This window comes from Zootermopsis nevadensis, unplaced genomic scaffold (assembly GCF_977971745.1).
Source record: "Zootermopsis nevadensis isolate Lab colony 2312 unplaced genomic scaffold, Znev_1.0 Znev_ptg000016l, whole genome shotgun sequence".
Lineage (NCBI taxonomy): Eukaryota > Metazoa > Arthropoda > Insecta > Blattodea > Termopsidae > Zootermopsis > Zootermopsis nevadensis.
Genome location: NW_028259148.1, coordinates 6,559,720 through 6,587,069, shown reverse-complemented (window position 1 = coordinate 6,587,069; position 27,350 = coordinate 6,559,720). Strand labels below are relative to the sequence as shown.

The 27,350-nt window shown below is 35.4% G+C and overlaps 2 protein-coding genes across 10 annotated transcripts; one reads left to right on the top strand and one right to left on the bottom strand.

Annotated features, from left to right (window-relative positions):
- Positions 1-232: 232 nt before the first annotated feature.
- On the bottom strand, positions 233-22,292 carry AspRS-m (aspartyl-tRNA synthetase, mitochondrial). 7 transcript variants are annotated; one of them, XM_022079713.2, is made up of 21 exons: positions 22,171-22,292; positions 21,100-21,187; positions 20,068-20,228; positions 19,351-19,449; positions 17,945-18,025; positions 15,951-16,041; positions 15,489-15,664; positions 14,668-14,766; positions 13,908-14,073; positions 12,938-13,113; positions 11,840-11,938; positions 11,121-11,219; positions 10,827-10,997; positions 8,602-8,778; positions 6,697-6,879; positions 6,367-6,462; positions 4,783-5,001; positions 4,169-4,384; positions 3,095-3,281; positions 1,700-1,942; positions 233-768 (listed from the first exon to the last, which is right to left on the bottom strand). In XM_022079713.2, the coding sequence occupies exons 1-20, from the start codon at positions 22,273-22,275 to the stop codon at positions 1,734-1,736; spliced, it is 2,898 nt and encodes a 965-aa protein (XP_021935405.1). In that variant the 5' UTR covers positions 22,276-22,292; the 3' UTR covers positions 233-768; positions 1,700-1,733. The 7 variants fall into 7 exon arrangements, with proteins under 7 accessions (XP_021935405.1, XP_021935408.1, XP_021935407.1 ...); XM_022079716.2 differs by lacking the exon at positions 22,171-22,292 and adding an exon at positions 21,958-22,081; XM_022079715.2 differs by lacking the exon at positions 22,171-22,292 and adding an exon at positions 21,962-22,079.
- Positions 21,803-27,152, top strand: LOC110837516 (cyclin-D1-binding protein 1 homolog). 3 transcript variants are annotated; one of them, XM_022079721.2, is made up of 6 exons: positions 21,803-22,004; positions 24,250-24,312; positions 24,812-25,070; positions 25,293-25,440; positions 25,793-26,098; positions 26,807-27,152. In XM_022079721.2, exons 1-6 carry the CDS (start codon positions 21,803-21,805, stop codon positions 26,954-26,956), a joined length of 1,128 nt encoding a protein of 375 aa, XP_021935413.2. In that variant the 3' UTR covers positions 26,957-27,152. The 3 variants fall into 3 exon arrangements, with proteins under 3 accessions (XP_021935413.2, XP_087205635.1, XP_021935414.1); XM_087349509.1 differs by lacking the exon at positions 21,803-22,004 and adding an exon at positions 22,402-22,540 and having other exon boundaries at positions 24,871-25,070; XM_022079722.2 differs by lacking the exon at positions 21,803-22,004 and adding an exon at positions 22,402-22,540.
- The last annotated feature ends 198 nt before the right edge of the window (positions 27,153-27,350 follow it).

Here is a 27,350-nt window from a genome sequence, read left to right as displayed (position 1 = left end):
AAGCATTGCAAAAGCTAAAATGTTTCAATACAATTTTGCTGAACTTCACCATACCTCAAATAGTTTAGTTGCTCTATTTGGCAAATCTGCTGTTAACGTTGCAAAAAAGGATCAGGAATGAGGGATATGTCTCACATGTGGTGTATGACACAGACTACAAATCAAATTAACACACTTTGGCATTAATACACCAACGTAAAAAGGTGCTGCAGTAATAAAGAGGTGATGCCAAAAGGATTTATGTATTTTTATTACTAATTAATTTTCAGTACCAATAATTGAAGTCATATATGAATCAGGTATGAAAATGTCACAATAGTAAAGAAACAATGTAACATACAAGAACAATTACTTTTATCCTCTAAGGTTTGGTATACGTGTCACAAGATATCTCTCAGCTTCTCTGACTGTTACAAATATACATGGAGGCAAATAAACCAGCTGAGGTACAGGGAGGGGTAGTGATAGCACAGAGGATTCTTGCTCCCCCCTTGCCTTTTACATCTTCCCTTCCCCTCTTACTATGATGTACCTCAGGCTCACAGATATTTTGCATCCATTATAATTGTGTACCATCTGCTCTTTAACTAAGCATCTGCCCACACTGCATGTTTTTCTTTTGGATAATGATGGATCTTTGTAATAGAAAGGCCTTTCTTTTTCAAATGAAGGAGGAGCTATATACAGTAACAAAACATGATACTTACACCTTTTATAGGCCTTCTAATGTGGAATGGGCAGTTATTTTTATTCTGGTGGTAGGTGAGGCTATTTCAAAGAAAAAATTTAAGTAGTTATTAGTTATTCATACTGACAGGACTTTCTTTACAGATATACTGAAATATATAAAACACTATTATTCAGCATTACTACAAAGTACACATGTAAACAAACTGCTGTAGTCAAGAGCTAAGATTTAATTTGGTACATATGTAAAACATTTAATTTTATAAGGTTCCTTTTCAACAGATATATAAAATACAAATTAAACTAACCTCTGTAAAATATTTCAAGGACCTGAGAAGAACCCTGATATGATTTCATTTAAATGTGAACAGTCACTAGCTTAAATATTCAGAGTGTATATTTGACTTTCTCATATGCAGTTTATTTTTATTTATATTTTTGCAATTACAATACTTTACACAGTGCATGACAAAGTAAAACCCAATAACGGGCTGTACTATTAGTGTTTTATGCACACTGCATTAGGCTAGACTAGATTTTTCATTGGCAGTATTTTTCTTGCCTCTGCTTAATACTTATATAATTTAATCAGTAATTAAATCAGAACTTCAAGTGTACTGTGCTGGTCCAGTTGCTAATTTAAAATGAGTTTCCTAGACAGCACAGCCATGAAGCAAACGTGTTACATGTTAGCCTGATTTGACAAGAGGAGTGTCAATTCTGTCACAAAAGTGCACATCCACAAAAATACTGTATTATCCTCCTTCATAATAAATGATTCTGGTACACATTACAGTCTGCTATCCTTCACCACACATTTAGGATACAAATAAAATGAGCAATACTGTATCTTAAATTTAACTTAAAAATTGTACCTGCTGAGTATCAGCAATTAAAATGTGCATAACACACAACATCATAATTTTAGGGTTCTTCCATCAAGTCAGGAATTAATATTGCTTATCTATCATATAAAAACACAAGATTTGTCTCTTTCCAAGAAAATACCTGCCTTATATCGTTTCCATGATTCATATCATATTCCTTCACGGTGTAGAGACTTCTGAGACATTATGTGTGTCCTGTTCCATTGGTGCTGAATCTACAGTCTGGATGTGATAGAGGGCCTTCTCTTCTTCTGAGATTGGAATGGGAGCACCTGACATGAGGTCTCTACCCTCCAAAGTTTTTGGGAAAGCAATTACATCACGTATGCTATTAGAATGACATAACAAGGCTATAAGCCTGTCAATACCTGAAAAAAAGGAAACACTTTGATGTATAAAATTATTCCTGACGAAGCAAATGGGAGTGCACTCCTAAATGTGAACTTAATTTCTTATACAAGGACAAACCTATTAAGATGAAAATATATAAACAGATTACTGAGGAAAGAGGTAGCACTTATTATAACCTGACTTTTGACATAGTGACAAAAGATTGTAGACAACTAACTCCAAGAGCTAATACTTGTTCAGCTGATCAAAAAATTCCTTGCCTTTTATGAAACCAAATGGTTCATTACCAATTGCCCAAGGTGAATGAGATAGGGAGAGATGAGATTTTAATTTAAAACTGTAGTCTGTAAACCCACAGGAAAGAATCCTTGTAGCTGTGAAGATACTACAAATTATGAAATTTATACACAATGTGACAATTCTACTGCATTCACCAGGATTTGACTTTGTTGAATTACTGGAAGAATATTGCTCACAACTTAGTAAAAGTAAAGTAAAGTTTGTCCCACTATACACCATGTAGGCGTTTGGGGTGAGTGGAAGTATAGCTCCTCTCTTCCTTGACCTCGGCACTAGATGGGGGTGAGTGGTCAGCATCACGCCCCGGCCGGCTTTACCCCCGGGAAAGGACCCCGGTACCCATTGTAGAGGAGGCTGGGTGGGCCCCAGAGACGGTCTGGACGCAGAGGCTAGAGGAAAAACCCTCTGCCCCCGTCGGGGATCGAACCCCGGCCGTCCAGCCCGTAGCTAGTCACTATACTGACTGAGCTATCCCGGTTCATGCTCACAACTTAGTAACCATGGAAAACAAAAACAATGTATGTAAAGATTCAGTCATACAACTTATTTTTCATCTTTATCGAAGTAAGCTGGAAAAAAATTCATTTATGCAACATTTTTTTCAAAGGTGTATGAGATAAAATGAAAATAGTATTAATTAAACTTATGCAAAGTGGTCATTAAAACTGTCTAACCTAAATTAAAACTGAAAATGGCTTGAGAACTTTTCATGACAATATCCAATACCAAATTTAATTAAAATTGGTTTATCTAATCATTCTCAAGTTATTTCATGCATGTGATAGAGCATGACAATGCTCTATGTCATATCAGCTGGACATGAACACATCTTACCTTCCTCACTAAGCAGTAAGATGTCAACTACTTACCTAGAGCAATACCTGCATGTGGTGGACAGCCACTATGAAGTGCATCTAGCAGATGCTGCAGAGAACTAGGATCTATCTGAAGTATGTCCTTTAGCACTTGCAGTTGCAGAACTGGGTCATGTATACGAACAGAGCCTCCACCAACTTCACATCCATTCAGCACCAAGTCATAATGTAAACTCCGTACCTTGAGTAACATGAAAAAATGAAACAGCCAGATTTTTCAACAATGTTATTTTTATTACAGTCTGAAGTCACTGAAGTTAGATACAATCTGCAGATTTATAAACTTCCACAGTTATTTTACCATATTCAGTTACTGTTCTTACTTTATTAATACTTATGGATGAATAACATAAAGCTAACCCACACATTCCTTTTCTTTGAGCAACAACAATAAACTTCCATATCTTACCTAAAAGTTTATAACAAAACTTTTTCTCTTAAGAAGATTTCCTCATTAATATTATTAACAACTGTATGCTTCTAAATATCTCATATCATAATAATGTTAATACATTACTGTAAAAAATAACAATGACATTACAAGTATACCATCTTCCAGTAGCAAAGGGTGGAAAAGATGTATATAAAAATGTTCCAGGTGGGAAATAATGTAGAGGTACATAACAACTTGCAAGCACGCAGGAAAAATGGACATAAACATTCATGCAATCTTGATCTTGGATTTATGAAGTTTGTGAATCACTGCCCACAATTCTCAAGTCAAGTTTCATTTGCATTGGGGATGGAGGGTTTGCATATACAACATAACCTCAAACTTGTCGGATTCTTGTTATCAGTACAACAATACACAATGACTAAAAGAGACACACAAATAACCATGTCCTGAAGATGTTCACTTGGCCTATGACTAGCAAGCATACTATTAATGTATTAAGCAGAACTTTCAGACTGATCAAGGAGAAACAAAAGCTGGATGATGAAAATGGGAAGAGAAGGAGAAAACTAGTAAAAGTACTCACAGTGAGAGTTCCCTTAGTATACATGTTGTATATAAATCTGAATAACACTGCACAAAATCGAAATAATCACATGAATAAGGAGACATACCTGAAGAGGATCTTCCTGAAGGATGTGGACATCATCTGGATGTGGATGTGTGAAAGGGTGATGTGCTGTTTCATAAGTTCCTGGCTTTTCTCCTGGGAAGAACAACGGGAAATCCAAAACCCACAGGAAATTGTAATGTGAAGTTCGGTGATGATTCACACCTTTGCTTTCCAAATAGTTTACGTAATCCAGCCTTAACCTACCTAGAAGTTTCAGCTACAAAAGTAACAAAATAATTATCAATTAAAATAATAAATTCTTGAAGAAATCCAACAAATTCAAAGGTACAAGGATTTCACTGAAGAACTGTTAGTCAAAAAATTTCATGCTTTAACAAAATCTGAAAGTTCATTACCATTTCCACACAAAAGCATTCACTTTGGCCCAGTCCACATCTGCATAACCACTTCTCTAAGACCAATTTCAATATTATACTCTTATCTATGCATATGTCTCCCAAGTGGTCTCTTTCCCACCCCAATAGAGTCTGGAATTTATTGTTTTATAAAGATCACAACTGTTTACATATATGCTAACACTTTATATTTGGAACCAAACCACCTACTCACTGGCTAAAACACAAAACAAAACTCTTCATAACTATGTTAACTTACAACTTGCTCTTTGCTCCCAAAAGCCAGCATAATTACATCAAAAGGTTCTGGATTTAGCTTCTCTTTCAGAGCTGTAACTACATCAGAACTGAATTCTTTCTGTAGGTTCTCCTCCCAGTGCTCAATAGATGTCACTTTACTCAGTATTAGCCGAGTTGAAGGAAACTGCTTCTTGGTCAGGTCTTCATACTTATTTTCAACTGTTGGTGTTAGCTGAACCTAATAGAATCAAGAGAAAACAAAGTTGAAATATAAATCTTATAATGCTCACCACCTTGCAAGATGTAACAAGCAATTTTTCTCAAAAATTTCATTTCAGTCATTTGAATTCTTTTGATTACTGCACTGAGTGCCCAGTTCTTACATTAATATAACAAGCAGCCATTATTTTGTGAAATTTTAGTTGTGTATCCTTCCAGGTTTTGTTTGTGAGATTTTACTTTATGGTTCTGCACATACTGAAATTTACATAATTTGTTTTGCAAATCTTCAACATAATTAAATTTATTGTTATAAACAATTGTTTATAAACAATAAATTGCACTTGCTCTATGGTCTGATTGTTTATCACAACTTTAGATCTTATTGGGTAGTGTCTTTAGAAGGGCTTGACTACATTTTTAATGGATATTTCTAAATTATATTTTAATGTTATACAGAATGTTCAAAATGTCACTGTGCAGTGTTATGCCTTGCTTATGATCTGCCAGTATTGCCAATGCTGCATCATCACAGTGACAGTGTTGCTGGGTCATACATTACTACATAAACTGTGTGAATAATTGCATGAACACCTTGGAGAAATGAATCCATGCTGAGCACCCTGACAAGACATGACTTGTGGAATGTAGAGATATTGAGTGCTCAAGAACATGGAAAACCTATGAAGATTCCTATACAACTGGAACAGGCCTTTGGATCTACCTTGATGATGATGATGATAAGACTCACCAGTGTGAATTACTACCAAACTCTGGAAAAGGGACTAAACTGAAAATTTTCTAAGGATATAATCCCTCATTAGTCAAAACCATAGGTGGTTTGTTACAATAGAAACTACTATTTCTTAGCAAGAAACAATATATAGAATATGAAAATTATGATAGTACTCTGAGATCTTAAAGACAGTGCATTATCTCTCTGTTTTTTCTGCTCAACACATTTCAATCGTATCACCTTTGATTATTCATATATCAGTTTAGTTTTTAAAGTAGAAACCAGAGTAAGAAAAACATAGGCACATTTAATTAGACTTAAAGTAACAGATGCTGGAGAAAGCAATCCACAGTATAATATAATACATTCACACACAATGTCCACATTAGGTTTTCCTGCACTGAAATTATATAAATAAGAATAATTAATATATCACTTCAATAAATATTGGGTTTATATTGTTTGATCAGCATGCTTCATATTGTACATTCAAGACTCATTTATCACAGTCACTGAAGCAAGACAGTCTCACCCAGGCAGCACATTATGACAAACTTAGTCTCAGAAGCTTCATGTCTGACCAAAAGACTTCGCTTCATTCAGAGTAAAGAAATTAATTCATTTAACTAATGTGAAATCAGGACTCACACTTCCTTTTGGTACAACAACCACTCGAGCTGTGAAGTCTGGCATGACCATTTCAGGCAAGTCACTCAACTTTACTGCGTCTGTCACATCTTTGAGCTAAACAGAAACATTATGCAATATGTCAAATTCTTTCATACTTTCTAAAGCAACAGACAAACAAACATCACAGAGAAAAGTCTTTCTTGATAAGCTGACAGTAATTCAGTCATGATATTTACAATATTCCTCACCCAAAAGCAGCTCAACATCATGTTTATAAGCGCCTGCCACTGGTCCTTATAACCATGATTAACATTTACCTATGACACAAGTTCTGCATGAAAACTGTACCTTCATTTCAAAGCGTGTATCAGGCTTATCAGTTCCATACTGATCCATTGCTTCAGCGTAAGTCATTCTGGGAAAAGGAGCACAGACTTTATTTTCATTCTCTTCTGGCCAGCAGTGCTCTAGCAGACTTTCAACCAGAGAGATTATTCCCTCACGATCTGAAAATGACAGCTCAATGTCTAGCTGAAATCACAAATTATTCACAAACAAGGATTAGTAAAGATACAAATAATGTTATTTCCACTTTCTCTCATACAATATTTGCAAGGATTTACCTTGTCTCTGTTTCATTCATGATCCGAATGAATTAATCTTTTAATATCTTATGTATTTCCAATGGTGGCTATATTAAAATGCAACTTATTATGGTATGTTGGGATGATTCAGGACAAGCTATTTAAAGATCAAAGAATGTGTAACTGCCTGATTCAATTTGAAGTTCATCTAAAAGAATACAAGGATTAATTCATGTCAATAGGGATATTTTATAAATGTGATATTTACAGCTTACACGCAAAGAGGAAACACAATAGAAATCTCTTTCAGCCTTCTGGTTTGCAAGTTCCATTTGGTACACTTCAAGTGGCAATTACTGCAAGCATATCTACATTTTCCACTGTCCTCACTCCAGTTTACTCAGTCTTTAGTCTCTGAATGATTTAATGAAACAAACAACTGAAATTTAATATAATAAATATTATGAAAATGAGACAGAGTAGCTCAGTCAATATAGTGTCTGACTATGGGCTGGATGACCAGGGTTCATGCTCGGCAAAGGCAAATGATTTCTTTTTCTTAGTCTCTGCATCCAGACTAACTCTGGAGCCCACCCTGCCCCTATCCAACGGATACCTTGAGTAAAGCATGGATGGATGTGATGCTGACCACTCACCCCATCTAGTGCCAAGGCCAAGAATGAGTAGGAGCTATACCTCCTCTCACCTTAAGCACCTCCATGGCATGTAGTGGGACAACTTTAACCTTTATCTTACTAGCGTTCCCTGTCTGGGACGTAAGTTGTGTACTCAGCCCTACAAACGTTCCCGGTGCGGAACTCAAAACTTGCAACATTGTAAGTAGACTTGGCTACATCTTTTGGCCTCTTTTAGGGGCTGCAAATATTGAATCACTTTCTCTAGGGTTCTGACAAGTTCAACCTGACCTGGGAAATATAACCATAAACAGCAATAAACTTTGTTATTGTCAAGTGGGTTTCGGCTTCCTTTCAGACCCCCTAATCAAAGCTCTGATCTGTGAAAAGAATGTGTATCCACTGAAGTAGGGGAAACAAATTTTTCTGTGTGGTCATTAGTTCATAACCAAGGCTTCTATCACGTTGAATGAGCTTCCAAAGAAGAAAGTAATGTTACTAAGGCCTATACAGGCAATTATGATATTAACTGCATTTTTAAAAAAACTCTATGTATTCTCTGTTCTATTTGAATAAATATGGCTTTTATTTCGTCAATTTAACATGTTTACTTTAGATAATATTAAAGTTTTCCGTAGAGCGTGCACAAAAGTTTAAAAACCTGCAAAAAAAACTCTGTAAGACTGCTACCACTTTGCCATTTAAATCCCCGTCGTTTAAAGGTTAATTTGATATGCAGTATGAAAAGATTTAATTTTTGTACATTTATTCCTTTGACAACGTACATTTAAAAAATGGAAAAATATATTGTTCAGATACATGAAGCAGGTAATAAAACATATTTTGTGTAAGCATGTCTAAACACTAGACCTGGTTCCTGTGATTTTACCATTTCTTTCCACTGTCCATTTAACCAGAATCACAGAAACTGCATTACCATAACAAGTCATTGTTGTACACTAATAATTCTCTATGAAACACATATAAAAATATTATACAAGTAATAATTAGGAAAATGATGCATCACATAGTACCTGAGTAAATTCAGGCTGCCTATCTGATTGAGCTCCTTCATCTCGATAACAGCGGGCGACTTGAAAATATCTGTCAATTGCACCAATCATCAACAGCTGCTTGAACTGTTGTGGGCTCTGAACCAATGAGTAGAAGTGAGAAGGCAGTCTTGTTGGAACCACAAATTCTTGTGCACCCTAGACACAATAAAACAAAAATTAAGAATGGCCTATCTTTGTATTTTTCTCTTACATTTGATAATTTAGCACAATTTAACCCAAAGTGGGTATTTTACTGCAATGAAAAGCAACAAAAATTATAGATGAAAGGGAGTCAAAAAGTAAAAAGTAGGAAAGAAGAACAAGGAATGGTAGAGACCTTTTAATGTTACCCCATTAAAACCCAGTGGTAAATATGTGTACAACTTGCTTTAATAATCAACAACTCCGCATTTTGCTCAAAGAGTGTTGATTGAGAGTGTCTAGAACAGGATACTGAAAAGACTATAGTATTTAGATCTTGAGATAAAATAACAAGAGAGAAATAACAACATAATTATTTGAAGATTTCCGTCTTCTGGGTTGTTGCGCTGTGTAGTCTGGTCGATGTTAACCAACGTTTCAGAGGTCATACTGCCTCCGTCATCAGGGCCCTGATGACAGAGGCAGTATGACCTCTGAAACGTTGGTTAACATCGACCAGACTACACAGCGCAACAACCCAGAAGACGGAAATCTTCATACTCACCGCTGTGAGAACCTCAAGTCTTACACATAATTATTTCTTATTTTCTACTAATCAAGGATTGTATGGGCAGGACATGCAGCACACATAGGCTAGAAGATAAATTTGTACATTATAGCCAGAAACTTTGAAGGGAAGAAACCAGCTGAAAGGTCTTTTTGTGGATGGGAAAATACTATTAAAATTGATTTTAAAGAAATACAATGTAAGGGTATATACTGGATTCATCTGACTCTCGAAGGAGTCCAGTGGTTGGCTTCTGTGAACATATTAATGAATCTTTGGGGTCTATAGAATGCAGGAACGTTCCTGTTAACTGATAAGACCAACAGCTACACAAGGACACTATACAGTATGGCCCCGCTTTTCGGCGCTCCGCTTTATGGCGATCCGCTAATACGGCGCTCAACAGCTGAGTCAGAGAAGTGCGTCCGGCGCCATTTTCTCATCGCTGATTCAGTCTGTTTACAGCTTTTGTGCGCTCCGCGTCTCTCTGTATTTCTGGCAATTTTTCAGTTATTACAAACTGTATATTTATATAATATTTTTGTGTTACTACAGTGTAATTACAATGGCGTCTAACGGGAAGTAGCGATAAAAAGAGGAGTCGTAAGCCTCTTACTTTAAATGCCAAGTTAGAGATGATTAAACTTCGTGAACAAGGCATGTCTATGGCTTCCGAACCATCACCAAAACGAATAAGATTCGTTGAAGAGTCAGATGATGAAGATGCGCCATCTCCTTCATCCTTCCTACTATAAGCATATCAATTTTCAAATTTATATTCACCAATCACTATAAGCTGAGGACAATGTGTGTATTTCTGATATTCATTTTAATTTCATATCGTTTTCTTAGGCCTAGCGCTATTGTGCACTTACTATATGATAGTGTAACATCTTATTAGGCTTTGATATGCATTTGCAAGTGAAATAAGGCAAAGATCCGCTTTTCGGCGATTTTCGCTTTACGGCGGGGGTCTGGTCCCTAACCTGCCGTATAAGCGGTGCCCTACTGTACAACAAGGATGGAACATTTTGGGACTTATACAGGTATAGGATATTATAAGGAAATCTATCAGTTTAGCAAAAAGAATAAAAATTTAAAGACTCAGTGTACTACATTTGCATTATCTTTTATAAAAATATTCATTTTACTTTCCAAAAGTTTAGTAAAGAAATACCTAGTCTGAAATGGCTCATTAACGCAATTTCTCTTAATTTTGAACAAATGAACACCACTGCTGCTGTCTTTCATCTGCTCAAGATATTAGCACATAAATACTTATCTGAAATAAACATGGATATTAATTTAGCCATTCAATTATGGTTATAATATTACTAAACTTCTACAACAAAAATAATACAAAAAAATCTAAACAGGACTCTGGAGTTGAAAGAAGCAAAGATACAAAAACATGGCTTTCAATGATGAGTACTTATAAATGCTATTGGGCAGAAAGAACAACAACAGTACACATATCTAAAAACACACTGTTTACCCCAGGAGTTCTTCTGAAGAGTGTTGGTGTTTCCACTTCCACAAAGTCACAGTGATTGCACAGGTATTCTCTCATACTCATCAGGACTTTGGAACGAAGACGAAGATTATGTTGCATCTCTGGGAAACGAAGGTCTAGGTAGCGATACTTTAGCCTCAATGGCTCTTTAGCCTGTAAAGATGATTTTAATTATCTGGAAGTCTGATCTCACCATAAGCAACATGTAGAGACACCTAATTGTTTTCTTGCTTTGCTTAATAAAGTTGTCAGATACTCACTGATGAGTGCACTAACCTTGTTAAAGTCCCGAATAGTAAATGGCAGTTGCTTTTTTGCAGTGCTGATGATCATAAAGTCATTTAAGACAACTTCTATACTTCCAGTAGGCATGTTCTGGAAAAAGAAAAGCATATTTATACATACTGCAATGTAATTTGGAATGGATAACCTACTTCATTTACCAAGACTGGACCAGTTAGAAGCATACTAGGTATTGAAAGGCTTCCAAACAACTCTCAGAAAAATGTATAAGTTTATTTTAAGCAAGGAATAAGTCCAGTGTTTGGTGTGCTTCATGTAATTAAATTAGGGAAAATGTGAACATACTGAATCAAATAGCAACAATCCAAAAACTTTCTGGTGGTCAAGGATATATATGTGATTTATAAGCAGAACTTTAGAAATAGAAATTAAACCTACTAGGCCCATAACAAAAGAATCAAGACAGTGCACACTCCACTTAATTTTGGATATTAGTCTGTACTACAAGTGGCAAATACTTCATATGTGTAATGTAATAATGTACTTTGGTTAAGCAATATTATGTGTTAAATCCATTGATGAGATGGGAGGAACTTAAAAGACATCACTAAAAATTCACTCTGGAATTTCTTTTCACTTTGATCTCCTATTTAAATTAATTTTATTTTTAAAATATAATCATGCCCTTAAGTTCCTGTCGCATCTGCTATGAAAAGCATTACTCTTTTTCATACAACATAATTTCAACATACCACATTCTCTTGTGCTGGTGGTCTACCACACACAATGCCACTCACAGTAACTACTGATTCAAAAGGAATACCATCCAGCAGCTGAACAATGTCTTTTCTCTGAAATACAGAATGATAAGTAATTAGTTTCATGACATGCACTAGCAGCAAACCCTTTAAATCTTAAGGTTTCTTAGCAGTCTCACATTTTTATATTAAAAAAACTATTCAAATTCATTACTAAAACTCATAACATTTAAATGATATACATGCTCTAATTGGAGACAAATAAATAAATAAATCATTATCTACATCACTATACTGGCATACAAATAACTTGAAGAGTAACCTTGGATGTGTAGTGGAAGTAGCAAAGAATTCTAACAAGCTTACTCTAAATCAGCAAGAGTCAGCAAAAATAAGGAACAGCTCCTGAAACTTTCTTTCTGGCAATGTGGAATTTTATTCATTAAATTATAGTGTTTCTTTGAAGCAGTTTGTGGAATGTTGGTTTTAATTACATTTTATTGTAATTTTTAAAATGGAAGCCCAGCCAAGCAACTACCTGGTCTCACATAAAGAAGTCAAGGATGCAGTTTTTAAGGCGTTCAGCTATTTCCAGCAGGAAACAGACAGATGGTGTTGCCAAGATTCAAGAATGCCAGCTGATGCTTGCAGTGTTGGATTGAGGACTGTTAAAACACATTGCTCACAAAGGAAAATTTTAAATAAAAACATGAGAGTGTATCAATTTACAGCAAAAATAAAAAATGTGATGCCAGTTGATTTTGACAAAAAAAATATTATGCAACATAAATTTCTTGCTTTTTACAAAAGGTAAGAATTTCCCTCTGCTAAGAAAATGATCTTTAAAATGAATGAAGCTATAGGATTCAAAAGTAGTGAGGAGTTATGTTAAGAATTTTTAAATCCATGGAATTTAAATATACAAAATGCAAATACAGCAAGAAGTTGCTAATGGACCTGTGTGTTCATACATGCATATAAGAATGGATAACAACTTTAATAAGATGTGTGCATAGATTTACACAAATGCAATGATTTGTTTCACCATGATTTATCATTTAGCAAGAAAACACAAATAGCATCCCAACTTACTTCAACAGGTGCAACAAGTTGTGTGGAGCCATAAGCATCACGCAAGGTGACAAACTTTGCCATGCGCTGATATTCTATCCACCCACATAATCTTACTTTCAGTCCAATGTGACAGTCTCGTAGCTCTCCACAAGTATGGGTGCGGTGTGTGAATTTACTGGTGTCAGGAGCCACTTCTTGAAAAGAGAACAAACTCAGGCAGCAAAAGCACAATCAGATATAAGGCACATGCTGAAAGTTTGTGAAAATGATAATGAGGGACTGGTACACTCTACATTAACAGTACACCAAGCCAATATGACTGACTCAAAGTGTTGCCCTTCCACTGTCACAAATATACATGTATTTGTCACTGAATTGATTTAAAATGTCAAATATACTGCATGTTTCTAGTCCTTGTGATGTACTAGGGAGTACCATATTGAATTCCATCAACCAGTTAGTTTGAAAATAATAAAAGATCCTTTATAGCTCCTGTGTGAGCATTCATGAATGTACAAACATTTCCAATAAAAACTATAACATTTCAACGTCTCATGCTACAGTTACTTTGATTTTACGAGAACAAATGCAGAACAATGATAATTTTTATATAAGTCTGGTTTAAAGGGTTGACAATGATTATATTAGATATCAAGCACTTCACTGCTGATACAGATCTGTTTCTAGATGATGGCATCATGTGGATGTAGGCTGTATCACAAACATTTCAGAGGTCCTTATTGTGTGCATATTAAAAGAGTATCAAGCAGAGCAATTACCAGTGACATATAGACCTACGTTATAAGTACTGTCAGAGGCAACTGGATAGCCACTTCACCTTGCCAATGGTGGCAGTAAGTATCTTGGACACAATGGAATACAACCTAAACCTTTCACCTTTTCAGTACCATCACCAAGAAACAGAGTCCACATTAGCATTGATTAAAAACTGAGGGTGGAGATATTATTACTTTTTAGTGCAACATACTTGTTGGTTTCGTTTCCTCAGAAAAAATATTACTGGATGTAGAAAAGCTGCGTATCTGCATAGATATATTGGTGGTTGGTTCAGGCAGTGCAGGTTCGATCTTCTCATTGGGATCCACAACTTCCAATTCTGTTACTGATACCTCAATAGCTCCAGTCGGCATTCTCTGTAAGCACATGTTAACTGTCCTATACTTGAAGATTTCTGTCTTCTGGGTTGTTGTGCTGTGTAGTCTGGTCGATGTTTACCAACGTGATGAATATTCATCGCCCTCTTGACGGAGGCAGTATGACGTCTGAAACGTTGGTAAACATCGACCAGACTACACAGCGCAACAACCCAGAAGACAGAAATCTTCATACTCACCGCTGTGAAAACCTCGAATCTTACATGTCCTATACTTGTCTAAACCCTACATTGCTAGGCCAGTGCTGATTGGCTTGAATTATTGTATACACTTACATAAAATATTTTTAAAAATTAACAAACCCAATTTCAATTCACAAACAAGAACTCGTCCTACAGTACTGATTTATCCATACTTTTCACTCTCATGAAAGTATCTGTTCTTTAAAACTCCCATGTTTCTCTGTTCCCTTGTTCAAGAGTCTGTGTTCAGACATACACACACTGCTTTTTGAAGAACATATATCATGTATTTTTTTAAATCCTAAAGTTTACAAAACTAATGGTTTCATGAAATAGGGGATCATCCCATTCTGAATAATAAGATTCATTACATGTTGCTGGATCAACATACCACGTTCTTTTGTCCTGGTGGTCGAGCACACACCAACCCTTTTACTGTGACAATTGTATCCAATCGAATGCTACTTATCTGTTGGCTAATATCAGGACGCTGGAAAATAAAGGAACAACATGTAACATCAGTTGTGAAAAACAATAAAAAGGAGATTAATAATTTAACTGCTAAATGAACTAAGGCCAGCGATTCACAAAAAACAGAAGAATGTTGTCACAAGGTGCTCTTACACTATTGCTGCAAACAGGATTTTTGATGTACAAGGGAGGTGTAACCCAATGAGAAGAACCCCTGCAGCAACAATCACTGGGGGATAGGCACAAACATCAACACCTTTACCCTCTGCCAGTCTATTTAATGGCAATACATTTTCTACCAGTAACATAAATTTACAGTTTCTTCTGCCTCTAATTAAAATGATATAAATGCATGCCTTAGCACTCAGCAGAATATGTGTAGCTCACAGATTAACAATCACTCATACACAGCAGCAGCACACAGCATGAAGTGTAAATACATGAAAGGAAGAGGAAACTATAAAAGTTAAGGTGGTGCAAGGAATAAATACTGTTGCCAAACTTGACATGAATGAGAAAATGATGAAATTCATGTAGCTGTCGTTAATTTAAATTTTAAAATATCTACCAAAATTAAATATCACTGTTACACAAATCTTACAAAGTAGGTGTTCACTCCTAACCCATAAATGTGAAGTACTGTCTGGTATAAACTTTGTTCACAACAGCTTATCCTCCACAAGGTCTTTAAGACAAAACTCAAAACATAAAGGAACATAATACTCAGATATGTTTCCTTACGTTATTAGGTGCAACAAGTTGAGCTACACCATAACCATCACGTAGAGTGAGAAACCGTCCAAGTCTCTTAAGTTCCACCCAACCACACAGATGAACATCTTGCCCTATTGTGTTCTCATTCAAATCACCACAGGTATGTGTTCGACGTGCAAATCTACTTGTTACACTTGGTGACTCTAGAAAAGAAATAGTACAAGAAAAAAAGTAAAAATCATATTCTGATTAAATGTTCTTCAAAAAACAGCTAACAATATCAAAAATGTATATACTGCTAATGATATTCAGGTACCGCTACTGACACTGATAGAAATACTCTTGACTTAAAAAATATCACAGAAAATACTTTCTCAAGGTTAAATACTAAAACATGTAGTAGTTCTCAGACACAAACAAAATTTGAGTTATAAGATTCTGAAATAGTGTATCATTAATTTAAGGCAATTTTCTGTATTTTGCACTTACCACACTTTGCAAATTCTTCACTTGTAAGCCTGTTATGAGTAGGCAAAGACTTACTTGCATCTGCATTTTTCTTGAATTTTGACTTTGAAACCTGTAAGAAAGTCACAGAAAATAGACATAGGTTAACATATTTACTTCTAACAAAAAATGAATTGTTCACCTAAATATGCCTATTAACATATTAAATACAATGGGACCCATTAGTGACAGCTGCAGACCCCTTACCTTACACCAAAAGTCACAGGTATTGGCTCTGTAATGCTTCAATGTACTTCCCTTGTACTGCTAGCACCATGTATCTGTTGGTTATGGCAAACGTTAAGGGAATGTGCAGACAATGGCTCGTAGATACTATGTCACAGTTCAGCCTGATTGATAATTCACAGCAGCGTAAAAAGAACGCATGTCTCATCATTTCCACATGTAGACTGCACTGGAAACAGTGTGTTCTATGAAGCTGCCCCATGTCCTTTCTTGCCACCCTTATAATATGATTGAGTGTCTTTAGGAATGGAATGCTTTGTTGAAGTCATAGGTGACTATTTTGTTTCCTTTAAGACTGTAGTGAAAAACAACTCAGTCCTGGCAAGTCACTGATAGTTCTTTACAATACAATAACCCCATAGGAATAAATCTGGAATTTCTTGACAGATACAGCTGCATATTCATTAGGGCAAATAATTTGTATTTATATATTTTTGCAGAAAGTGATGGTGGTATGATAACATCAGAATACAACTTCTGCCCTGAAGATGGAGACAGTATCTCTAAAATGTTGACATTGACTGGTGAGTCTACACAATGCCACAACCTAGAACACCATCATTATTTTCCATCAAATTCCTGCTTTTCTTTTCCATATACATGTTTCCATATACTCAAAGCAATTTTAAACCACTTATTACTCTACATTCACATTCACAGAATCAGATACATGTTCTTTATAAAAAGGCAAGTTTGTTATATATTTTTACCTAAAAAATGGACTCTTTAGTTTCATATAAAGCAGCTGGTATTGCACAAATTGGGCTGAATTGGATGTAAAAATAAAAAAGTCTTACACTTCAGCTGTCTATCCATACATTCATCTGTTGCTTGCAACACTAGAACAGAGGTTCTCAACCCACATCCTGTAGGCCACATGCTACCCTCCAATGTGTTTTGAGCGGCCAGTGTACTTTTTTATAATATACCTACTGTGTTGATCAGTATGATGAAAAATAGTTTCAATTATTAGAAAACACATATTGTTAATGTCATCAGTATTTGGCAGGAACTATTGGTGTGACCAACTCTACACTACAGACCAGGAAGCATCTTACTGATGAACATATGGAGAGATGCAACAACAGAAACTAAACACAACACTGATATATTAGTCAAGTAAAAGTAATGTCAAATATCACACTAATGATTGCTTTTGTTAAAAATATTACTGTAAACAAATTCATAGTAGTATGTTGTAACATCCTTAATATACAACCACGAAGTTTCAATAAATTGTCTTCATTTATAATCATGAAGCCTGTGAGCTGATATGCAAGTATGACACCAACTGGAAAAACTGAATGAAGGAAATTTAATCAATAAATGCAATGTATAGCATGTCTACTATCTTTTGCATGTTTTCTTGTAGAAATTGTTTTAAATTAACACAAAATCACATTTTCTATGCAGACATGCTTCTTAGTAAGGGGTCAACGTCATCTTCCTTTCAGGGAAATACAGTAAACAAACAAGAATTTTAAGTTGTGTCATAATTCAAAATGTGAGAACCATCAGACCGATTCTGATCTTTTTACACTGGAAGTCACTATTCACATGTTCCATCTGTTTTATATTACTTATAAGACAGAACAAAAAATTAATTTTAATACTCTAGAACAGGACAAATGCAACAAAATTGTTGTGTCACGCATACATTTTTTAACTTATAACTGTGGATTGTCAATTCTTGCAGTAATGAAGTTTCACAACATTGCAGTGTTACATACATTATCAAAAGCTGACTTCTTTCCTGGCCGAACCATTCTGAACTCCTTGATAATTACTTCAACACTGCCTGTAGGCATCCTCTGTAATACAACAGAAGACTAATTTAACTCCAATTTTCAATACAGCTATGAAATTAGAATAAATACACAGGATTTTCAAAAAAAGTAAATACAAAGCAAGATACTGTCAGAAAATAAAATGGAAATAGCCATATATTATTTTCTACACATTTGAAACTGTATAAAGTTGCTCAACTAAAATAATTTTAACATTTCAAGAGTGATGAAAACCAGGTTGAAAAGGTGTACTCTTTGAAGAACACTGGAATTCTAAAGGTGCTCATGGGCAATGACATCAGAAGGACAAGCAAGAGAATAACAGTTGCAATAATGGCATCTAAGGTCATTTCTGCTCTGTGATCTATTCCAAAAATAACCTCAGTTAACACTATTGAAAATACAGCCCAGGGGTGCCCAGGACAGGTGGGGAAGGTAAGGGAGAGGTGGTCCAAGGAAAAAAGTCCCTGGAGCAACAAGTGTTCAAGGTTTTCCCATGGTTTTCCGTTCTAGGAGGCGGCCCAGCCCCTAGTCTGCCAAGCTTCTGGGTAGCAGGCTGTGGGTGACCAGTACTAAATGTTCTAACACATAATGGTGTCCTGTACGAGCCAAGGCATGCATTTTGGAAGCCTGGGGACCCTATGATAATAAACTAGTAAAAGCCTAGGATAAAGAGCCCTGCTGGGTAAAAATCTGGGCTGGAAGTCCAGGGGGGAGGAACCCTCAGAGTGCAGAGATTTATTTGCCTTGAACCTTGTGGAAGCCCTGAGGGTTGCCTACTTCCTAGAAGGCTGATGAAAAACGTGACTGACAGACATGGAGAGGCCCATAAGGTGTTCTTTGCTCATGCTAGTTCATGAAGAATACTTAATATCCATGCTCTTTAGTCAATAAAGTTCAGTGTAAACAATGGAACATAATTATCTTATTGTATTTATGCTTAAGTACATGACGGAATCAAACGTGAATTACAATCCAGGTATAAAGTAGTCACATAAATAATCAAAAGCTGCAATTATAATCCACCACCTTCAAATGAAAATAAGATTAGAAAGGCCAGTTAAAATTATGCTTGTGCATTGACCATGCTAACTTGTAATATGCAATAACTTCAGCAGCCTTCATTATCTTAATACATATTGCAACAGTGCTGCTGTAAGAGCAATAGTCCTTTCTAAACCTCAGACAAGTGGCATTCACAACAATCTGAGACACAAAAAGAAAGGAGAACTATCTTATGGATATATATAAAATAGGAAACAGAACAGAACTGTTAACAAAAATGCACACATTACAAACTCTGCTAATTTGTGAACTTCACATGCAGGGATAATTGCACATTTATTTACCACATTATGTTGTCCAGGAGGACGAGGATACACCCACCCTCTTACAGCAACAAATGAGTCAAGAGGCATGTTGGCTAGCCGACGTCCAATATCAGGACGCTGGAAAGAAATAACAAGATTGAAAAGGTGTACAATTCAGAGTACTTTAAAATTTCATAGGTGTTCTTCATGCCACATCAAGGGTGATGATGTAAGCAAGGAAATCAAGAGAATAACAAATGCAACATTGGTATTGACTGTCACTGGTACAACAATATTAACCACAGTACCTACTGCAGAAATATGCTCCATCACTGTTGTAACAATATGATGAAAAACACAACAAACATGGAAGGACCCATAGGGTGTTCTTTGTTAAAATGTAAAGAACACCTAAAATGAGCATTTGTACTAGAAAAGCAAAAGAAATTGATAATGACTATGATTCAATGTAACAGCATTAAATTTTACACATGTACAGTTCCATGTAATGTAAAACAACATCCAAAACAATTTCTAGGAATCATGTAAGCAAGGCAGTAACTTTTCACCTACCTTATCTTCTGCATATAAATGAAGTATTCCATTTTAATTCCACAGAACATATTACATCAATCACTATATGAAATGTTGAATGTTAAGGAAGAATACTATATAAAGATATCAAACAAGAAAATAAAAAGCTTATGGCTCAACTGTAATGCAAAGTAAAATTCTGTCTCTCAGTAATTAACTTACATCGTCTGGTGCAATAACCTGGGTCATTCCATACTGGTCACGCAAAGTAAGGAATCGCCCAACACGTTGATATTGTACACGACCACACAATTCCACCTCCAATCCAATATGACACTCCCTCAAGTCTCCACATGACACTCGATTTACCACATTACTTTGACCTTCAAACAACAATGAATATTAATGTCCCACTTAAATATAAAGTTGTAGTAGTAAGCTGTGTCTGCAATTAATGTTATTTACTCTTTTGTACTGTTTGAGGCACTCAATGTTATAAAATAATGTATAAATTAAAAACTGTATATAACACATGTACCAAATTTATATTCAAATTTTTACATACATATATCTACACCGTCAAACTGCAATACAATTCCCCTCTAAATACTGCCACCCTTCCAGATTCAATATTTTAACATAAAATTGCTTTCAGGTTCAGCAATATTTATTTTAGTTAAAGAAACAGGATTTCTACAATCAATATTTATGACAATTACTGTCTTCAGACAGCAAGTCATACTACATTCTATCATCAACCATACTTATTTTATATAATAACAACATACATGCTTAAAGTCAAAACCATTTTGTAACAAATTTCCACTGTTCTTTTGCTTTACTTAATGCAAATATACAAGTACTGGCATAATTCAAATCAGTTAAAAATGTGCTTACAAAATTACAGAAGAATATCATAGCTCATGTCCCCCACAAATGGTCTTAAATCATCCTCTTCTACACATGCATAGAAATTATACAAGCAGGAATTTATACTTTCAGATCCAAGCACCAACAGGACAGGGTCTTCTTATGATAAAAATATAAAGACATGGCAAGCACAGAGACCTATAACTTTAAGTGGAATCTGAAGCAGTGGGGTTACATAGTTTTGGATGTTTCTGAAATCATTGAACAGGCATGTAGAAAAATACACAGTGAATATGATTAGTCACAAACCTAAAAGCCCCATGGCAGCTTATACCTAAACTACATGGGCACTCAGTGTTACAATAATTAAAATGTCTTACAAACCTGATTCTCTACCAGGAAACCTGTTGGGGGCACTATACAATCGGCCTGGATGAGGCAATGGTGGAGCAAACATGTCTGATATGGTTACCTGTAACAAAGTGAGTTACATGTTTAACAAGCACATAACTATTACACGCACATAACTATTGTTCTAATGGTTTGTGCATATGCTGATAAAAGACACCTTAAAATTGGTCTCAGAACTTACATTTCTAGTTATGTATATAAAGGGGTTACATCACTAAAAGAATTTCTACGAGTATAATAAACTATGCATGCTGTAAATATAGGGAAAACACTAATGATTCTTTCTAGCATATATATACATTTATTTCAATTGACAAAATAAATAATGGCAATTGGCAACACCAATATGAAGCACTCCAATGGCAAGAATAGGCAATGCATTGAAAAGAAGCATGTAAGCTCTGGGCCTGAAGATCATCCTGCCTCATTCTGAGCAACAACAAAAAACTTATCAGTAAGATACAAGAATAGTACAAAATCTGGCAACCTAAAGAATACCAAGAACTAGAAAAAGACAGTGTGCTGTCCTAGGAGACAAGTTCTGTAGTTAAATACAGTGGCCCAGGTTAATGCTGTTCTGTACAAGACTACACAGTGCGACAAACCAGAAGATAAAGATAAGTCTTCTGGATTGTTGGGCCCAGTAGCCTGGTATTTGTCTACCAACATTTGAGAGATGTTTGTTGTCTCTAACACCAGGACGAACTATCTCTTAAACGTCGGTAAATTTCTACCAGACTACACGGCGCAACAATATAGAAAAAACCATCTTCAAACTCGCAGCCATGAGAACCTGAAATCTCACAACTGTGAAGACAGTAATCTTCATACTTGCCACCGTGAGAATCTGAAATCTCACAAACGATTCAAGAAAATAGGTAAAAATGTACTCAAACAACCATTATTTAGCAAGTTCACATGTGTTGTATGAAATACGAAATTCAAGTATAACCTAACCACTGAATACGCTTTCAGACATGCAACCTAATAATTACTCTTAATTTACCTACAATATTAAATCCTGTATTGTATTCTATACGCTACCTTTGTCAACAAAAGTTTTTGTCTACGCAAATAAAACGATTTTCCAAATAAGTAGTATTTGTCCACACACACTGTTTTACAAAATGCTCCTAGGCGCCCATACATTTCTCAGCGGTTATCGCCCATTCATGAAACACAGAATTTCCCACTATGAATTAGAATATACCTTGCCTTGTCATACTGGAAAAACATGGATTTCGGGAATTGTGTTAGGTGTAATATATATTGTCGGTCTTATGAATGAGCTTGAAGCACGGGAGCTGTTTGTCTCAATAACATAAATATAAGGAAGTAATTATGGCCGAAAGTTTGGGAAACGTATTCGATACTGTCGTTGATCACATGCAATTTGCACTGCAGCAATTAGAAGGTGACATATGTTCTAATTCTCTTTATGTATTATTTGCCAACGTTCTGAAAGAGAAGCTAACTCCCATTGAATTCGGTGTTGCAATGGGACTAGTTAGGCTAATTAAAATGTGTTTAAATAAGTCATGTAACAAGGTCTGTAAAGATACATTTATCTGGTGCATTTGTTGTTCAAAATGGTCGGAAACAAGATGCTCTATGGCCATTGCTTTTCAACTTCGATTTTAGAATGCAACATTAGGCATGCATGAGGCCCATGAAAAATCTGTAACAAATTGTTATGTAAAGCCTGAAGGGAAAAGACCACTCTGAAGTCATAAGTATGGATGGGAGGATAGTATTAAAATTGATCTTAGGGGAAAAGGGTTGGAGGTATGGATTGGATTTATCTGACTCAGGATAGAGATTGTTGGTAAAAGTAAGTAAAAAGGGTGCCCCACTATACACTATGTAGGTGTGTGGGGGATAGGAGGTATAGCACCTCAATCTTAACCTTGGCAGTAGATGGGGCAAAGTGGTCAGTGTCATATCTTGGCTGTTGGTGTACATGGTAAAAAACTAAGATGCCTGTTTTCTGGGTTTTAGCACTGTATAGTGTGGTAGAAGTTTACCAGTGTTTCAGAGGTACTTTGTTGCTTCTGTCATCAGGGTGCTCTGATGGAGGCAACAAGTACCTCAGAAACTTTAGTTAATTCCTACCAGACTACATGACACTTTATCACACAAGACAGAGCCATCTTCAAACTCAATGCCATAGGAACCTGAAATCCTACATGGTAATTAACCTTCTGTTTTTGTAAACAGCAAATTTATTGAATAGCTGACTGTATCATCAGCTTCTCAAGAAGGACTATGCTTCATGGAGTTTGATACTGTGCAAAAGAGTCACAGTATTACACCTATTATGTTTTAGGTAAAAGAGTGAAGTATAACTCAAGTTTTTCTTAACCTTGGCACTAGATGTTGGTGAGTGGTTAGCTTCATGCTTCAGCTGCTTACCTCTGCATTACCAATTGCATAAGAGGCTGGAGAGGCCCCAGCATCAGTCTGGATAAGAGAAGACTCTTGCCTCTATTTAAAATCAAACCCATTATCCAAGACATAGCTTAGCCCCTATACTGACTGAGCTATCCCAGATCTCTGCTGTATATGGTGTGGAGGAAATGTCACTATTAAATTTAGATTAATTTTGTATAAGTTTATTGTTTACATTACTGTCCGTGGATTTTAAATTTGTTAATATTGTCATATGATTAGTGCAAGTATATGTAGAAGGCTGTTTGTGTGTCTAAATATTGTTGACCTTTGTAGTGAGTAGTGTCAATTACCTGTGCATGGGCAGTGTGCCTGGTGCCTGTCTGGCTCAATTATGACATCATCTCACAGGGGTTCCAAACCCAGTCACGTTCACTTGCATAAACACATTTAGGTTGTCATATAAAGTGCCTATTATTATATCTGATTTCAATGTGTAAAATAATTGTAGTAAAATTCACCAGTACCAATGCATTGAAAATTTAATTGTTGATGAGTATTTACATAGACAGATTAACATGACAGAGCATATTTTTGCAACTTTTGGTTGAAAACATGACAGAAAAGTGCTCTATAATGTTGTTTTGTAGGATTAAATACTGACAATGTAAGGAAAACAGAATTCATTCAATTACTTTGTGTAGTACTTAAAGTTACTGCCTTGTTTGTTTATAGGTGGAGAAGGAGTGGATAAGTCTAACTGTGAATTCAGCCTTGATGATTTTTGGCTCAAATTGCGTATGTATTGTAAGGCTATGGACCATTGCGCATGTACTTTCATACATTTTCTGATACCTTATCTGTAAATGATAGTGACCTGGCTATTTAAGAAACAAACTCAGTTTGATGATTTTTGGGAAAAAAACATCTGGTAACTGTGATTTATATTGAAGGCTGTCTTCTGGGATGTTGTGCCATGTAGTCTGATAGAAGTTTACTGATGTGCAGAAGTCATCTCCCTGAAGATGGATGCAGTAAGCACCTCTGAAACATTGTTAATCATCTACCAGACTACACAGTGCAACATCCCAGAAGATAGTCATTTTCAACATAAACCACATACTTGCTGCGATGAGACCGATATCACATGTGGTTTATGTTGAAATTCACATATTTGTAGAGTATTGTACTGATACAAAAATGTCTTAGAAGCAGTGACTATTAGATTTTCATTAGTGTTACCATCATATTCAAGTGAACGTTATAAAAAAATTCTGTTCCACTTATTATTTTAAAGGTGTTTCATCTAAGTATATATCAAATGAAGTGACAAAACTGTGCTTGGCTTTCTCCAAGTCTCCGTTACCTGGTGTGACACAGACACATGAAATGTTGAGGACATTGGAGACTGCATACCTTGAAGTGTTATCAACATTCTATACTCTGCCAAAGAGCTGTGGATTGGTGTTACGGAAAGAAGTAAATATGGCAGTGCTGCAAATCGTGGAGTCATTGATCACTGTAGTAATGTCATTACAAGAAGAAGGAGATAAGGCGTAAGTAGCTGGCAATTATAACATGCAAATTTCAAGTTTGCAAAAAATAGAACAAAGATGGATTTTGGTATTTGCTATAGATACTGTGGCAGAAAAGAAAAATAGGAAATTGAAAAGGTGTGTGAATTAGAATTGTGTATTGATATCAGTAATTGTGATGAATTAAATTATGTGCTTATATAATTCTGTTTCTTGACCAGTGCATAATTTGTCTCTTTGTAGGCAAAAGGACAGATTGATGCTAACAGGCCGTGTGTGGGATGCTTGTGAAGCCATAGAAGGTTTGCCTCAGAATAATTTGCAAGTAACTTGCAAGATTATACAGAGAGAAGATGGTCTTGTACTAGATGCCTTGCAGGAAATAGAAGAGGTAAAACATTATTTTTTTTTGTAAAACTTGGTACAATTTATAATAGACTGTGGCTTTCCTTTTGTTCATCAGAGTTAATGTGGGGCCTGGTTTGAAAAATCTTTAAATAATACATTATATTACATAAGTTATGCATCATCTTATACTCCTAAAATATATTTGATATCTTTTGTATGTATAAACAACCTGATCTGTTTCTCTGGAGGTATTTTACATAACCAGGATATCCAATCAGATTAAATATTAGTATATAATTTGAATATAAATGATGTCACATTTATTCTACCACATAAATTAGCTTAATTATGATTATAGTGAATAATTAGATCAGCAAATATTATCTTAATTCAAGGAGGTTGCTGCTGAGCAAAGTGGCAATGGACTGAGAACAGAGGAGGAAGAAGAAGAAGACAACTCTATGACATGGAGTAACCAAGATCGGGAATTGCTGTTTCCTTGCATGGGTTTGGTGAAAACTGCACGCTCATCCTTTAAGAGAATAGGTGCTGTGTTGCAAATAAAAGGGAAGTTTGAGACAGAAGAACAGATTTCACAGTTGGATGACTTGGTGTCTAAATCTGTGGAAATTAGCCCTGCAGTAGATGATATGGTATCCTGTATGTATCCTCCCATGAATAAAGACGCAGTTAGAAGTGCTGTAAGTGTACACTGTTTAATTAGCAGATCTCATTCTGTATTTATAACATGCAAGGTGGCGATTCAAGATGGGTAGGGTTTCATCCTTACAGTTGTATTGAAACTGCTAAAAAAATTTCCCCCTTAACCTGACATTTAAAGCAATTCCTTTATTTTAAAATTTTCATAAAAGGGACATATAGTAAATAAATATACAAATGTGTAGTTGGACAGTATTATTCATTGCATATAAGTGAAATTACATTTTTTTCAACATAATATTGGGTTTGAAATGTCCTTGTCTCCTGAATCCTTAGAGGAGGCACAGATTGTTACTGTTTATTTGGTAAGCCATTTACTTATTGTAGTATTGTAAGGGGAAAGTATTTATTTGAAAATAATTACTGTTATATTTAAATTGATGGGAGATTTATTTTCAAGTCACGATTTTTTCATCATGCAACTTTCAAGACATACACGATGTTGTAAAATGAGGACTTAGTACACTTACAGTGTACTCCTGGTACATCTCAACTTACCAGCGATAACACTAGGAAGAAATCTTTGGGTTGAAACAGACCTGCAGATAATATGAATACACATACTTACATGGACCTTTTACTTATTCTATTTCCTTTGTGTTTTTATATCCACTTGATGTAATATTTACTTATCGTTGATTTTATTCACACATTTATGTGCTCAAATCTTGAACATTATATCTTTTCAGGCTGCTGTGCTCAAGACTCGAGTAGAAGCACTTCTCCATATGGTGAAACAAAGTCACTATGCTACTGAAGAAGATATAGGCTGGATTGAATTCCTACTAAAAGCTGTTGCTCATAATAATAATAAGCTGCTACCATTACTGAATTCTTAAAATACAAGAATCAGCCCCTTGATCAGTGTGAAGTGAAAAGTGCATTAGACCATATGTTTGATGTTTAATTGTAACTCAATTCCATGAACATCATATCATGTACTTCCAGATTCATTCTTTTATTTATTTTTCCAAAATATAGTTTTAGTTTAGTTAAACAGTTATCTTATGTTAAGAAATAAACAGTTGAGTTTAATATTGTATTATACTCTTCCTTCCTATGGTTTCAGGATGCTATCTACAAGAATTCAGAATGCACATAATTGAATCGGTATATAATCATTCACAAGTGCCTGATACTGTGTAACATACATCATAAGCAGTTTAGAATACATCCTTATATAAACTTTAAACAAAGTGTCGGTCTGTCCATCAAGCCTTCTTAAATGCATTT

Bases quoted from the DNA above. Each gene is read 5' to 3' on its own strand.
- AspRS-m (XM_022079713.2), bottom strand. From the start codon at position 22,275: ATGTATGGGCGCCTAGGAGCATTTTGTAAAACAGTGTGTGTGGACAAA. The intron at 11,939-12,937 runs GTAAGTTGGGAT...TCTGTATTTCAG, and splicing joins AACTTGTTGCACCTGTTGAA to AGAAAAGACATTGTTCAGCT. The intron at 10,998-11,120 runs GTTAGTGCACTC...TCATCTTTACAG, and splicing joins CTATTCGGGACTTTAACAAG to GCTAAAGAGCCATTGAGGCT.
- LOC110837516 (XM_022079721.2), top strand. From the start codon at position 21,803: ATGTTTGTTGTCTCTAACACCAGGACGAACTATCTCTTAAACGTCGGT. The intron at 24,313-24,811 runs GTATGTATTGTA...ATTATTTTAAAG, and splicing joins TGATTTTTGGCTCAAATTGC to GTGTTTCATCTAAGTATATA. The intron at 26,099-26,806 runs GTAAGTGTACAC...ATATCTTTTCAG, and splicing joins AAGACGCAGTTAGAAGTGCT to GCTGCTGTGCTCAAGACTCG.